We start from the raw sequence: 15,501 nt of genomic DNA, 5'->3' as shown, positions 1-15,501 counted from the left end.
TCTTTACACAACAATGTAACAGTCCGTTTTCACCAACAAACTATTTCATTGCAAAGAGCAAAGCCCTATCTCACAAGCGCATTCACAGTTAGTACTTAGTGGCTTTCGCAAATTTCACCACCGAAACCTACCGCGTAGTAACTTTTTCTTTTGGGAATAAATGCACATGGCTTGTTCGGCCGCTAGGTAGCAAGCCTGACATGGAATGCCCGAATCTAACCGATGAAAACATAAAACGAAACAAAAGTTATACCACCACCTTCTGGTTTATGCGACGACCCATCACCTGTCATAGTAGGTCCAAGTGAAAACAAGCCAAACACTCACCTATCGTGTGCACCTCCAGCTGATGGCCGGTAAAGTGCGCCCGCAGCTGATACAGATAGGTCATCACGGCCAGCTTGTCCGGCACCGCTAGCATGTTCATATCACGTGGTTCGATGACTCGAGGAATGCCCAGCTTCTCCGCTGCGTCAAACGCTGTCCGGCAGTTTTCTATCACATTCCCGGGGGACAAATTACTCATATCACTGTAAAACGAAAACAGAAATTTGAGCAATGGTTTGATAAACACTGCGGAAAAGACTCACATTAAACTAGGATAAAAGTTATGGATGATCGCACAGAAGGCCATTCCATTGCGCCAACTTGTGGTGAGATTGGTAACCTTTACTCCATTGTAGCTCTTGGTAATTTCTTTGCACCACTCCAGCAGGTCCTGGCCCGGGGTGCTGTCTCTGAGAATCGGTTTCTTCAGTTCAGCCACCGGTTCCGGAACGGGAACATTCACCGTTGGAGGCGCAACAACGGGAGGTGGAGCGACAACAGTAGCAACAACAGCAGCAACAGTGGGTTTCTTCTGCTCCGGTTGATGATCGTAGCTCTTGATCAGATTCAGTGGTTTCAGTTCCGCCCGACTGCTTTGCAGTTCTTCGGGTGATTTTTTGGTAACTTCACTATCTATGCTAGGGGCTAGGGGTGGAAGCGGCGCATGCGCTTTCGGGGGACTCTTTTCCTCTTCCAGTGCTTCCAGTGGATCAAGCTGTTCGTCTTCCAGTTTTTGACGTTCTTTTGCTGACTGTATCGTTTCCGGAATGGGTTCGGGCGCCTTCCGTCTCCCTAGTTCCGTTGGCGGTTGATCCGCTTCGGGAGGTTTCTGTTTGTTGTAATCATGTTCGTCCGGTTCTCTGCTACTGCCTCCTTCGCTGGTGAGTGAAATGTATCCACGATCGTTGAGATATTCTTTGAACATATCCCTTGAACCACTGACCACCGGGGTTTGGTCGTCCGAAAGGGATGGAACTGTAGGCAAGGCAAAATTCTATTAATTCTACTTAATTCACGAACAAAAGACCAATACTTACCACTCATAGGCGTCGCCAGATCGGAACTGTTTAAACTAGTAGTCAGCTGCTCAAGCTGTTGTGTGAAGTCCAGCACGTGATCGGAAATCTCTATCGAGTTCTCCAAATCTGGAATATCTTCCAGATCGTCCAGCGGGGCAATATCCGTCACATTGTTCACCGACATCAGCGAAATTATGCTCTGCATGTCCTCGTCGGTTGCCTTGCCTTCCCGCAGGAAGACGCAACTGAGCGTCACTTCCAGCTGTGCGGACATGATCTTCTTGGAAGCGGGCCTCAGCTCCAGCAGGAAGGTCTGCTGCGTAGACTCGATACTGGCGTATTTGCGCATGTTGATGGTTGCGGACGCAAGCAACCGCTTTTTGCCCATCTGGGAGACATCCTCCAGTACGAAGGTCCAGTCTTTGTCCTCCAGTTCGTGCGTCCGGATGTCTTTGAACAGGGTGACTGCGATCGTGTGATTATCCGGCATTGGCCAGGCCATTGTGCTGCAGACGGGATTGACTAGGTCCGGTTCCCAGGCCATCGGACTGGACACGACGCGGCGCGAACGGCGCGTCCATACCACGTGCAAGCTGTGCGGGCGCCTAGTGGAATGAGAAATGGTGTATTGTGGATTAGTATACTGAAATACTGTGTTAGCAAGCGGCAATTTAAAGGTTTTTTTTTGTAATCAATGTTTGTTAAAATACTAACTTAGCATAAGCCCACCAAGAGTTCAAAAAATCACCGTGTCAGTCAGTCGATTTGGAGAAACTATCTTCTGCCACCATGGCGCCTAAACGCAAAAGAAAAGAGCAATCTCTTGATCCTCCTTCTGATGAAATTTATGTGCGCAATCAATTTGATATGCTCACGGATGATGAGAATGATGATGCTAAGAATGAAAAGGTCTCCCCTATTGTGATAACCACCTCCGATTTCCATGCTCTTCGCAAGGAGCTTTTGAACTTCGTTTAAATTATGTTTTCACTTTAAATTAACCCCCGACGGCGAATGCAAACGAAGTTCAAAAGTTCCTTGAGAAGAGCCCAACGTGAATGCCGTCGTGTGTATTGGCTGAAACTTTGGACGAATTCAAACGTCTTCTCAAAGTATCTTACTGATAAGCAACACACATTTTTCACTTACGAAACCAAAACTGTACGTTTGTTCAAGGTTGTCTTGAAACGTCTGCCCAGTGGTGAATCTCTGGATCAGATCAAAGATGAATTGAGAAAATTACTTGGAGTTGAGTCTATCTAAGTAATCAAAATGAAAATGCAATCCCGTCCTGGCGATTTGTGCAACGGGATTTCCAATGACTTTTATTTAGTGCAACTTCAAGTCTAGTGAACTATACAACCTTAAGGCCTTGGAAAAAAGATCCTAAGAACTTTAAATGTTCAAATTGTGATGAAAACCACAAATCCTATTTTTGGGAATGTAAGACTTGCAAAGCGATCCTAAAATCCGTTCTAAGCGACAGGTAGGAAACGCTCCATGTTCCCGATCAGGTACAAATTCCTCTGCTGTTAACAACGGTCAGCGAGGAACAAATGATACATTCGTACCCGTGGGTCCAAATATCACCCCTGCTTCAAATTCTTCATCTATACATGCTCCCTTCGCTGCTAACAATGTTCAGTAAATGGAGCTACCTATGCTGCTACCTATGAACGATGTAGGTTCATACCAACCTTTCAGTGATTGGGGTAGGCTCACCCGTTTGTCCGAAGAACTATAACAACTTTTAGAAATTGGATCATGGTAAACAACGGTTCCCACACAGCAAATACAGTTGCTAACCGATTTTCTGTTGATTTTTCATCCTTTCGGATTCTATATGATGGACTGAAAATAATTAGGAACACTATGAGCTCAATTTGACGCAAACATCATACACACTAAGATTATTACACCGAAATCTATGAAATTTTACCGAAATCTCAACAGCTGAACGTTCGGTAAACAGTTCAGTGATTTTTCACAGATTTCCTGTAATTTTCACAGATATTCGGTGAAAAATTACAGGAAATCTGCGAAAAATCACCGAACTGTTTATCGAACGTTCAGCTGTTGAAAATTTCACAGTTTCGGTAAAATAATCTAAGTGTATATCTAATTTAATCTTGAAAAACCATGACAAAATTACATTACTAGTACCGAGACCTCATTGAAGCTTACGTTCTTCCAGTTAAAGTCGAAGCGGAACGGCAGCAGCAGCGGAAAATCTCGATCTGAGTAAGCCTACTTGTCGGATTGAAAACAAGTTAGAATCAAACCGACTGTCAAACTTTCCGTTTCCGTTCTGCTTCCGCCCACATTGCATTTGGGCCTTTATTTTGCGCGAACATTTTTCTCAGTGTGCCGCAGCTGTGCCGGTAGTACCAAGAAGTCATTGAACTGACTTTTGTTTGCTTGTGAATAATGCCTTCAGAGTTGGTTGGAAATGCTAACATGAAGCTTTAGTGTGATGATTTATTAGCTAGAGAATGATCTTTAGAAGAGGGTAGGTGGATAGTTCCGTTAGAGTACGGCAGTATGAAATCGTACGGGTTAGGCAAAAATGTGCGTCTATCTTGAAAAACTGACGCATTAATGGCCCTTCGCTCATTTTCAACTTCTATTCAATTTTCATACTGCCGTACTCTAACGGAACTATCCACCTACCCTCTTCTAAAGATCATTCTCTAGCTAATAAATCATCACACTAAAGCTTCATGTTAGCATTTCCAACCAACTCTGAAAATCGTTAACTTCGCGTATGAAGTAACATAAAAAACACTTTGAAAAATAATGCCTTGTTTGGCAACGCGGTATTTCAACATCTTTTGTTTTTGTTTTGTTTTTCAATGTTTACAAAAATTACACATTGGATGCAGCCGTCTCTAAGGATGCTTGCAACGGACGAACTCCGTTGCTACACGATCCTGCCATCTTCGGCGGAAGGCCGAACCCGTACAACGAACGTCAATCATTAGTCCACCAGCCCTCCCTGGAGCCGGTGTAAGAAACGGATTTGCACCGAATTTTTCACAGCCCGAGTATCATCCGTCGAAAAACTGGAAACCGGCCGAATTCACCGGCTGGAACACACGTCGGACTGATGAAGGACGCACCGCTGACCCGAAACGGACCAGCCAACTTCATTCAACCGACACAGCAACAGGGCGCAGTGATGATGGTCTACGGACTCGATAACAACACAGCCAACACCGATAAGCTGTTCAATCTGTTCTGCCTGTACGGAAATGTTGCCAGGATAAAGTTCCTGAAGACCAAAGAGGGTACCGCCATGGTCCAGATGGGATTCGCCATCGCAGTCGAACCAGTCGAACGCAGCATCCAGCACCTTGAACAAAATTGAACGAATGGAAATGATGGTAACAAAATTCAGATTGCATTTTCCAAGCAGAACTACTACACCCTGCTGGACAATTCGATCAGCTTCAAGGACTACAGCGCCTTCAAGAACAATCGCTTCCTTTCGTTGACCAAGGCCAGCAAAAATCGCATTCTCCACTTCTTCAATACCCCACCCGTATGCCGTCCGAGGATCTGCTGATGACTGCATTCACCACCAAGGACTGCCACCCGTCGCAAGTGCGAATGTTCTCGCTGAAATCGGAAGGTTCCTCCTCCGGATTGGTCGAGTTCTCGAGCGTAGCCCTGGCGGTGAACGCCATCATGAAGTGCAACCACACTGCTGCTGCTGTTCATTTTGCTGGTCCGTCTCCTCCAAACTTCGTCAGAAAAGACAGACCAGCAGCAGCAGCATTGGAAGTAGCCGCAGCCGTGCGAGCTGCATAGCTAGTTCGTGTAGCCATGGCCGGAAAGCTCGATCAGGTCAAGATACTGCTGTCAGCTGTTCTTCGTCTGGGAGGAAATGTGAACGCGACTGCAGTCACGGGTGTAACGATTGTGAGAATTCATGGCGAGACTTGGTTGAGATTCACGGTTGTGTTTTGAAAATACTTTTTTTTTATTATATTGTGGCAACATCAATAACAAATTTGACACATGTATACTGCGCAGGCGCAGAAAAAATTCAGTGTTGCCAGTAACTTTAAAGATCAGAACAATTGTTACCATGGGTGCCAAACAGTGCCAATGACTGTGCCCAGGTGTGCCCAACCTTGTTTTTAGCACACTGTGCGGTTGATTATTGGGAGCTTTATTGTGAAATATTTGCCTGAGTGCAGGGCATAGTAGAACATTGCGTCAAGTTTGGACCAGCGTCACGGTACTACAAAAAAAAATGGCTCCAGATAATTGAGTCCGACTTGTAAGTAGTGTCAGGTCTTCAGCATATTCACAGGTTTGATATTTTTGAGCGACTTTCAACAATATACCAACATTCTATATCGCAGCGTTTTGGTGCAATGAATAATCTTTAAAAACTTGTAACCTTTGAAATTCAATATCTCCTAAACGAAACACATTGTTTTTTTTTTTCGTCAAGTGATTCTTACGTAAAAAATCTTTGGCCACATACAAATTTAAAAAAGTGGGGGTATGTTGAGATTTTATGCGTATAAAGTTTTCAAATAAAAAAACAAAGAGTTGGCAACACTGAAGATTAATTACGATCACAAAATTTGATTGTATGTTCAAAATTATTCAAAAAGGGCACCCAATATCGTTTGTATCTTCATTCGTTCCAGAGATATGTAAAATCGGCAAAAAGGAGGGGGGTGGTCAGTCCCCAAATCCAGGCCTAAAATAGGTAGGCCCACCAATTTTGGTTCAAATCGGAGAAGGTCGATGCAATTGCTCAGTCACTAGAGATGGAATGACCCATATACGAATGCAAAAAGAGAAGCAATAAGTTCACGGGAACAAATCCAATCTCCGAAATGAGAAAAATGACTCATGATTTCATGAACATAGCTTATTTTTATGTTATGAAAATACACCATGAATAATATTCATGATATCATGAGCTATGTTTGCGTAACGCACCCAAGATTCCCGAAATCATGAATCATCCGAGTTGAAATCATGTACTAAATAGCTTTTAATCCAAAATATGTAAAACAAATAAAATAAAGCATCATACTGGATTCGAACCAAAAACCTTACGATCGATAAACCCAGGCGTATACCTATGTAGTGCGGTGAACACGGTTTGGCAGGTAACGCTTGTAGCGGTCATGATTCCACTGCATTATGAAATCATGAATTTCCATCACGAAATTATGAATCATTGTTATGATTTCATGGGATGGCAAGTTTGTTTCATTTCATGATTTTTTATTCATGAAAATGGAATAGGATTTTTTCCCGTGTTAAAGTCACGCGTAAATTTTCAGTTGAGGACGTAGTAGGGAAAAAATCTACTGCGGCCTAGTGACGAACCAGCCACTGACTGAAAGTCACTCTAATAAAGAAAAGAAAAACTATTACGGCCTAATCGCCCATTTCCGGCCTATCGAGCACAAAACATCAAATCTATCTATGATTTAGGCGAGAAAGTGTCATACAAACGTTTGGTACAATGCTTCTATTCAATTAGACTTGTGCGCCGCCACACCACGCCGGCCACATGTTTCTTGAAAATACTATAATAACTGGTTCTGGAGATACGGTTAATGCTGGATAATGTGGTTTGATGATGTTTGATGATGTCAAATATTGGCCACATTCATAATGGTACCCGGAACACAGGGCCTTGTTAACGTTAACTGGGGCCCAGAGCCAAACATATGAGGAGACCCATCGAGTGCACCAAAGTCGAGTTTTACAGTAATTAACCCTGTCCAACAAATCAACAAAACCAACTGTCCAACAATTAAAATCACGCCTTTCAGATATTCTCTTACCACGTTACTCAGAAAATGTTCCTAAGATTCAGGTGATCACTAAGATCAGTGTTCACTCGGTTGTCGGCAGAAGCAGACCATTCTCAATGTGTGTCACGCGATCGTCTGTTTATTCGGCAGCATCCATTGTGTGGTCATCCTCATTGTTCTTCATCAGCAGTTCTTTCAGTCGATGCGTCGTCGACTTTGGAAAGCAACCGTTTCGTGATGAATGTATGAGTGCTGGCCACGTTTTACGTCCATTGCTGCAATGGAAGCGCTGTGACCTCCGTTGGCGAATCTTCCATACAATGAAACCACTGCACAGTGTTCCAGGATTGGAATTTAGCCAGACAAAAGTGCATAGTACGTTTGTTTTAGGTTTTAGGCGTTTGGTGTCTTTAGTGAAGTTTTTCTTCTTAAAATTATCCTTCAGTTGGTGCCTTCAAACATTAGGGTGATCCTTTAATTGTTTGAAATCCAAAAATTAACTTTCTTATTTAAAAAAAATAAAGACACATTGTTCAAAGAAGTTGTCGGTGAGTTAATTTCAAGCAACTTTGTTGAAAAAAGTTTGTTTGTATCGCTTACCGTTTTCATTTTAGAGATTTTTTTCTGAACTGCGTTAGGGTGCACCCAAAAAAATCAGTTTTTCAGCTCTAACTTTTTTATTTCAAATTTTTCGTAAAAACTGTTTTCAGAGAACTTTTAGAACTCGTTAGAAATACACAACTTTGCTCAAGAAATAAAATCTGTATCTCTCGACTATCAAAAGATATTGAAGATTTTCTATACAAAATAGGCCCTTTTCAAATGTCAACCACTCAAAATGGGGCAAACGTACAGACATTTTTTTAGCCATCTTTTGAAAGGGCATATTTTAGTGTATATGGGAAAACTGGGGATACGTTTTTTTTCTTTATCTTAAGTTAAACTTATTTAAGTTCACTCACTTTTGCAATTAAATTTGGTAATAACTCCTTCTAAAAAAAAAAAAAAAATCGGATTGACCGCCCACGGTTGCTGCTCTGTTATTACCAGATCAGCTGCAATTACACAGAGAACCAACAGATGATGTTTGGGACTAACATTCATCCTCAATGTGTAAGAACTGGAGATCTAATATTTAGAAATACCAGCGCCGGCCGTGTCCGAATGCAGGTCAACTAGGGAATGGGAAGGAATGTGTTGACGTGGTACTCGCTGTGAAGGAAACCGAGAAATCCTCTGCGCTTCCACGAGAAATCACTGGGATGTTGGATGTGGGGAAAGGTTGCACACGCACACGCAGGGATCGTTTTTGGTAGAGCGATTATAATACACAAACACACACACACACACACACACACACACACACACACACACACACACACACACACACACACACACACACACACACACACACACACACACACACACACACACGCGCGCACTCATCCAATTTCTATTTTTAGATCAGAACCCACACTGTGGTAAGTGATGCGATCGGTGTTAAAGAAGAATTTGTTTTCATTAAAATCTAGTGGGTATAGAATAAGGCAAAGTGAAAAATTGCAAGGAAGGGGACGGGCCTGGGATTGAACTCCCGACCTTCTGCTCAGTAAGCAGAAACGGTAACCACTGAGCTACCGAGCCTCGTCGGTAATAACTCCTTCTAAAATAGAGGAAGAAACGATATTTTAAAAGAAAAACATGTGCCTTGGTAAACTACAAAAGTCTTTCTAATACCTTTTTATGTAGAATTGTAAATTAACAGGAAACAGTCAAGAAAAGGTTATGAAATGACAGCCCAAAAAAAAAAATTAGCTTCTTGTAATATAGAAAGTTTTCAAGTAGGTTTGAAAGGAGACCATCATTTGAGTACGTCGTGTTCAGCATTCGTTCAAGTTTATGTATGTTATGTTTTTGTTTCTTATCTAAGTGTTCTTATTCCTTTTTAATAAATCAATTTATTTAATTAAAATTAAAAATAATACTAATCTAATCCGCCAGCAGATATCTCGTTGTCCAACAATTAAAACTACTTTTCAGATATTCTCATATGATACCATTCTATTATAATAAGGTATTCTGGAAATATCTTGCTGTCCATCAATCCCAATCACATCTCTAATATTTTCTCATATGATATCAGCTAACTCAAACATTATTCCAAAGACTTTAAAGTGATCGAGAGTATTGATGAGGATTGCTGAAGATCTTCATCGGTCCAACAATTCAATTCACGTGTCTAAGATTCTCTGTTATGATACTAAGTCCCTCAGAAATTATCCAAAATGACTTTTAGGTGATCAAAGACGTTGATGAAGATCGCTGGAAGTTTTCAGGATGATGAGGTATTATTCTGAAGATCGTCAACTGTCCAGCATTTCAATTAACGCCTCTCGGATATTTTCTCGTGATTCCAGGTGGCTCAGAAAATATTCTGAATATTCTGCTTATTATTGAAATCATGTCTTAAAAATATTCTCGCATGACAGTAGGTTGATCTAGAATTATTCGAAAAACCTTCAGATGACCATGGACCTGTAATATTCTCTGGAAAATTTGGTGATTATTTTTTTCAATAATGTCTGTTAGATATACATAGCAGGTAGATCCGGAATTATTCCAGAGACCATCAGGTGATCAAAGACCTGCATTATGTTCTCTGTATATTTTGTCAAGACTGGAAGTCGATCAGATTTTATTCTGGAGGTCTCCAACTATCCAGTAGTTCAAGTCTGAGATATTTTTCAGAAATCAGGTTAAGCAGGAATTATGCTAATGTTCTTCAGTTGGTCAAATACCTACATAGTGTTCTCTGGATATTTTGGCCATTCTTCTGGTTGATAAATGATTATCTTGTCATGTCTCTTAGATAATCTTGCAAGATAACAGGTTGATCAAGAATCATTCCACAAAACGTTTAATTGATCAGTGATCGTCATAAAGTCCTCTGGATATCCAACTTTTCTGTATTTCAAATCATTTTTCTAGGATATTTCTATCAGAAACAGGTTGATCCGGAATTCCCAAGACCTTAAATTGCCAAAGAACTGCATAAAGTCTTCGGAATATTTTATCAAGACATCAGGTTGATCAGGAATTATTCCAAAGAACTTCAGTTAATCGTTGATATGCAAAAGCTTCTTTGGATATTTTGTCAAGACTTCCCGTTGATCTGGTATTATTCTGGAGATTCATTCATATTTCTTAGATATTCTCTCAAGATAGAAGGATGATTAGGAAATATTCCAAAATCTTCAGTGGATCAAAGTTCTCCATATTGTTTTCTGGTTCATTTTTTAAGACTTCTGAAGACTTCAAGACTGATAAGGAATTATTCTGAAGATTACCAATTATTCATCTTCTTCTTCTTCTTCGCATTTCAAGCTTATTGCATATCGCATATTAGTTTATTGCGTGCTCTCAACTTAGTGTTCTAGATGCACTTCCACAGTTATTAATTGAGAGCTTTCGATGCCTGTACCGTTTTTGCATTGGTATAATTGTGTGGCAAGTCCAATCATACTTCTATGCCCAGGGAAGTCGAGAAATTTTCCAACCCGAAAAATTCCTAGACCGAACCGCGTATCGAACCCAGCCACCTCCAGCATGGTCTTGCTTTGTAGCTGCGCCTTTATCGACTGAGCTAAGGGAGGCCCCATCAATTATTCAATGGATCAAATAATTTCTCTAAGATATTTTTGAAAAATAGCAGACACTCAGAAATTATTCCAAAAAACCTTCAATTGTTCAAAGACCATCGTAAAGTACTTCACAGATTGATTATTTATTTATTTATTTATTATTCTCTTCATCGGACTTTTGTTGTCTAAATGAAGATTGATGGGGAAAATCCTATTTGGCAAATATTTGCGCAAATAGGCGTAGAAACCCCATATATTTTCAAAATACAAGGAACTATATAAAAAAGACAGAAAAACACATCAATTATAAAAATAAACACCGAATAATAGTAATAATAATACTATGGTCTTCATCATAAAAAAATAACCTCGTCCGTCTTGCAACAATTTGCTGATTGAAAGCAGTTGCATGTGTCGAACCGTATCGTCACCTATCCAGCAGACTACGTTGAATCCGTTGACGAAATGTTTCCACTGTGCAGTTGAAGTCGAAAAAAAAACATAGAATTCATTAAAACGGGCAGACATGAACCGTATTGGATCATGTAATCCGTAATTAGCTGCACGGGGTCCGAGATGCAGGAAACTTCTCGATCGTAGAACTCGTTCAGGTGCATAGATTTCGAATTCAGCCAAAATCCCGGGAGAGTCGATTTCGCTTATCAGCACTTTTGCTGCAAAAACTGCCTGGTTAATCTTCCGCTTACGTTCAAGAAGATCTTGTGTGGACCATATTGTCACGCTCCGCATCATCCTGGAGCAGGTCAATGAATTCCAAGAGTACCTTTATTTGGTATTCATTGACTACGAAAAAGCTTTCGACCGTCTCAATCACGAGAATCTGTGGGGCGCCCTGAGACGCAAGGGAGTCCCGGATAAAATCGTCAACCTCATCGAAGCGCAGTATGAGGCTTTCACGTGCAGAGTTCTGCATAACGGAGCCTTGTCCGACCCTATCCGGGTAGTCGCTGGTGTGAGACAAGGATGTATACTATCACCGCTACTGTTTTTCATCGTAATCGACGAGATCATGGTAGGTGCAATTGACCGTGTACCGAACCGTGGGCTACTTTGGCAGCCTATCACCATGGAGCATCTCAACGACTTCGATTTGGCTGATGATGTTGCTCTATTAGCACAACGGCGCTCTGATATGCAGAGTAAGCTCAATGACCTAGCCGAACGCTCCTCTGCGGCGGGCCTCACCATCAACGTCAACAAGACCAAATCGTTGGATATCAACACGGGCAACCCTTCCAACTTTACGGTAGCGGAGCAAGCAGTGGAGAAGGTCGAAAGTTTCCAATATCTTGGCAGCCAAATAGCGTCGGACGGCGGGACCAAGATCGACATAGGTGCACGAATCAAGAAGGTTAGGACTGCCTTTGCGAGTTTACGAAACGTATGGAGATCCAACCAGATAAGTCAACGCACCAAAATCCGAATTTTCAACTCGAACGTGAAATCTGTGTTGTTATACGCCAGCGAGACGTGGTGTGTATCAGCGGAGAACACTCAAAAGCTGCAGGTCTTCATCAACCGATGCCTGCGGTATATAATTCGTGCCTGGTGGCCTCACAACTGGATCTCGAATGCCGAGCTCCATCGTCGATGTCATCAGAAGCCGATAGCAACAGAAATTCGAGAGCGAAAGTGGAGGTGGGTCGGCCACACACTTCGACGGGGCGGAAACGAAATCTGCAAGCAAGCGCTGGATTGGAATCCAGCAGGACATCGCAGCAGAGGCAGACCCAGGGGCTCATGGCGGCGGAGGCTCAATAAGGAAATTAAGCAAGTCGATAGAAATCTGACCTGGGCCCTGGTCAAGGCAAAAGCGAGCAGCCGCCCAGGATGGAAGTCTTTCACGTTGGCCCTTTGCACCGCTGGTGGTGCACAGGACCCTTAAGTAAGTAAGTTACGTTCAAAAGTTTCAATACCCAGTAGTTGGCAACGATCTTCGTAGGGTGGAAGGTTCGTGGGATCGTACCAAGGAAGGTGGCGAAGAGCGTAACGAACGAATTTCCTCTGAACAGACTCAATCCTCGCTACCCAAACTGTTTCATACGGACACCATACTACTACACCAAATTCCAAGATCGATCGCACTAGAGAACAATATAGAGCTGTCAGGCAGGTAGGATCCCAAAACTCATCAGAGATTTTAAAGATGAATCCGAGTTGCCTGTCAGCTTTGGCTATGATATCCGTGTAATGTAGCTTAAATGTCAAAGCAGAATCAAGTGTAATTCCTAGATCACGAACGTTGTCCACACGCTGCAGAGGTTGGTTATCGATCGTATAATTGAATGCAATAGGTTTGAGCTTGCGATGGAAAGTGATGATATTGCATTGTTGAACACTCAACGTGAGAAAATTCCTAGAGCACCACTCTTCGAAACTATCGATCAGGTGCTGCAACCGCAGGCAGTCAGTGAAGCATCGCTCAACCACGTACATCTTGACATCGTCTGCATAGAATGACCGGCAGCCAGTTGGAAGTATCAAACCGATTTCGTTAATGAATATGGAGAATATCAGCGGTCCCAAATTGCTGCCTTGAGGAACGCCTGAGTTGTTTGAAAAATATTCCGATTGATCAGACCCGATTTTCACACAAAGCTCTCGATTGGTAAGATACGATTCAAACCAACGAGTGAGTCCATGAAAAACACCAAGCTTCTCGAGTTTGGCAATTAGAATGGCATGATCAACCCGGTCGAAAGCAGCCTTGAGATCCGTGTATACGACGTCCACCTGTGCCCCTGCCTCCATATTCTGTAGGCATAGGGAAAGGAAAGGAGCGAGGTTTGTTGAGACCGAACGTTTGGGGTGGAAACCATGTTGGTCAGGAGAAATGTAGTTTCTTCAGCTGGCAAATAAAGCGTCGTTGATGATTATCTCGAATACTTTTGAGCAGGCACAAAGTGAAGTAATTCCTCGGTAATTCTCCACATTTTGTTTGTCTCTCTTCTTGAAAATTGGGAACATGAACGAAGATTTCGAACGAGAGGGAAATACACCTTGTTGTAACGAAATATCGAACAGCTTTGAAAGCGGAGAGGAAAGTTCTGTTGAGCATCTTTTGAGTATGGACGATGGAATGCCGTCAGGCCCAACAGCGTTCGAGAATTTCAGCTTTTGGATGGCAGAGTCGACGAGGTCCCATGTGACCGTGAAATGCTCAGCCAGGAGGTTACATTTCTTTAAATAAGTGTTGGCTCTTTTATCGCTTAGATGAATCTCTACCGGTAGCCCATCCTCTTTCCTTTTTGTCTTCACAAACGTCCAGAATAGCTTAGGATTACGCCGGAGATTGGTCTGCATACGTCTTTAGTACTTCTTGTATATAAAACGGTTGTACATTCGGTAGCAATTACTTGCTAACGAAAATAATCGCTTTGTGAATGGATTACGGGACTGGCTGTATTTTCGAAGAACCTTCGATCTAACACGCTTCAAGTGTTGTAATCGAGCATTGGACCATGCAGGTTTTGGAGCAGGTCTCCTCAGAGGCACACAATCCATTGTTAATCGGCTAACAACTTCGTCGAAATAGTTAACGGCTTCATCAATGGACGAACACAAGTCAAGCGACTGCCAATCTACCTGGGCCAGTGAGTGATTCAATGCGACGTAGTCAGCTATACGAAAGTCCAGGCTTTTTTACATCAACGATGATTTCATAGAGAACAGCAACTGATCGGTTGATGAATGCTTCCAACGCTGGATGATCGGCGTCTAGATTATTATTATTATTTAGCTTTATTAAGGAGGCTTTCAGCCTTGGGCTGGTTCGCCTCCAAGTGGCGTCTAGATGTATCAGAGGCTCGGATGCCTCAGCGACACTGCACTCTAGTGCGGCGGCTTCGTTCACCAACACAAGATCAAGCAGCCGAGAGTTCCGGTTTGGTACAGAATTAATTTGCAGGCTAAAACCATCCAAAAGAGCACAGCAGGAAGCAGGCATGTACGACCGAAGAATGTCAATGGTTGGATGATCATTCGCGGAAATATTCCAAACAAGCCCAGACTGGTTATAGTCGCCAAATAGCAGAGCTAGATCGTTGTGATGTAATCGGGACAATACAGGAAAATCCAATGGAACTAATATGGTTCTCAACGCAGCTCAAATTAGATTTACGGTCAGGAGGAAGGTACATAACGCCGATGCTTATCATGTTGTGTGACGTCGTAATCTTCACCCATAACTGCTCAAGAGAAGTACTAACCGGAGCAGGATCGAGGCAACAGTTCAGTCGTTTGGAAACCGCAATCAAGACACCACCACCATTACGAAAAACTGAGAACCTACTGCCAAATAATTGTGCTGAGTGAATTCGATCATCTAGCCAGGTCTCGGTAAGAACTATTGCATCGTAGTTGGACTCAACAGCAGTCTAGAATAAGTCGTCAATTTTAGTGCGCAAGCCACGAACATTTTGATAATACACCACAAGTCCATCGGATAACATAGGTTGGCAATCGGAAAGGCAAGGTTCAGTCGGTGGTGAAACGTGGAGGCTGATCAGGCGAGGAATTGGTTTCAATAAACGCATACTTGCCTGAAATCGAAGGTTGAAGACCCCTTCACCGTTCTCAACCACAGGGCCAGAACGACTACGATGGCAGGAATCAGTACACACGACTGCGTTGAGGGGCTTAGGGGCTTCCATGGGGCGGTAGGCAATGCGTTCTGGGCTGACAGTTTCAGAAACGTGGCAG

At 42.6% G+C, this 15,501-nt stretch overlaps 1 protein-coding gene across 5 annotated transcripts in view; it reads right to left on the bottom strand.

Annotated features, from left to right (window-relative positions):
- Ehbp1 (Eps15 homology domain containing protein-binding protein 1) overlaps positions 1-15,501 on the bottom strand; it is an 82,402-nt gene that overhangs the window by 37,734 nt on the left and 29,167 nt on the right. For 4 of the 5 annotated variants that reach the window (XM_065231473.1, XM_065231471.1, XM_065231474.1 and 1 more), the window contains exons 2-5: positions 1,365-1,951; positions 591-1,302; positions 328-530; positions 132-215 (exon numbers count right to left, since the gene is read on the bottom strand). In XM_065231473.1, the coding sequence (XP_065087545.1) occupies positions 132-215; positions 328-530; positions 591-1,302; positions 1,365-1,951 (1,586 nt within the window). The remainder of the gene's footprint in view (positions 1-131; positions 216-327; positions 531-590; positions 1,303-1,364; positions 1,952-15,501) is intronic. The other variant, XM_065231472.1, reaches the window with a different exon arrangement.

The sequence above is a fragment of the Ochlerotatus camptorhynchus genome, unplaced genomic scaffold, assembly GCF_037179485.1.
Source record: "Ochlerotatus camptorhynchus isolate MF236.1 unplaced genomic scaffold, CSIRO-AGI_Acam_v1.1 ptg000357l, whole genome shotgun sequence".
In the NCBI taxonomy this organism is placed as follows: domain Eukaryota; kingdom Metazoa; phylum Arthropoda; class Insecta; order Diptera; family Culicidae; genus Ochlerotatus; species Ochlerotatus camptorhynchus.
Note: the sequence above shows the minus strand (reverse complement) of the source record. Positions and strands in the feature narration are given on the sequence as shown.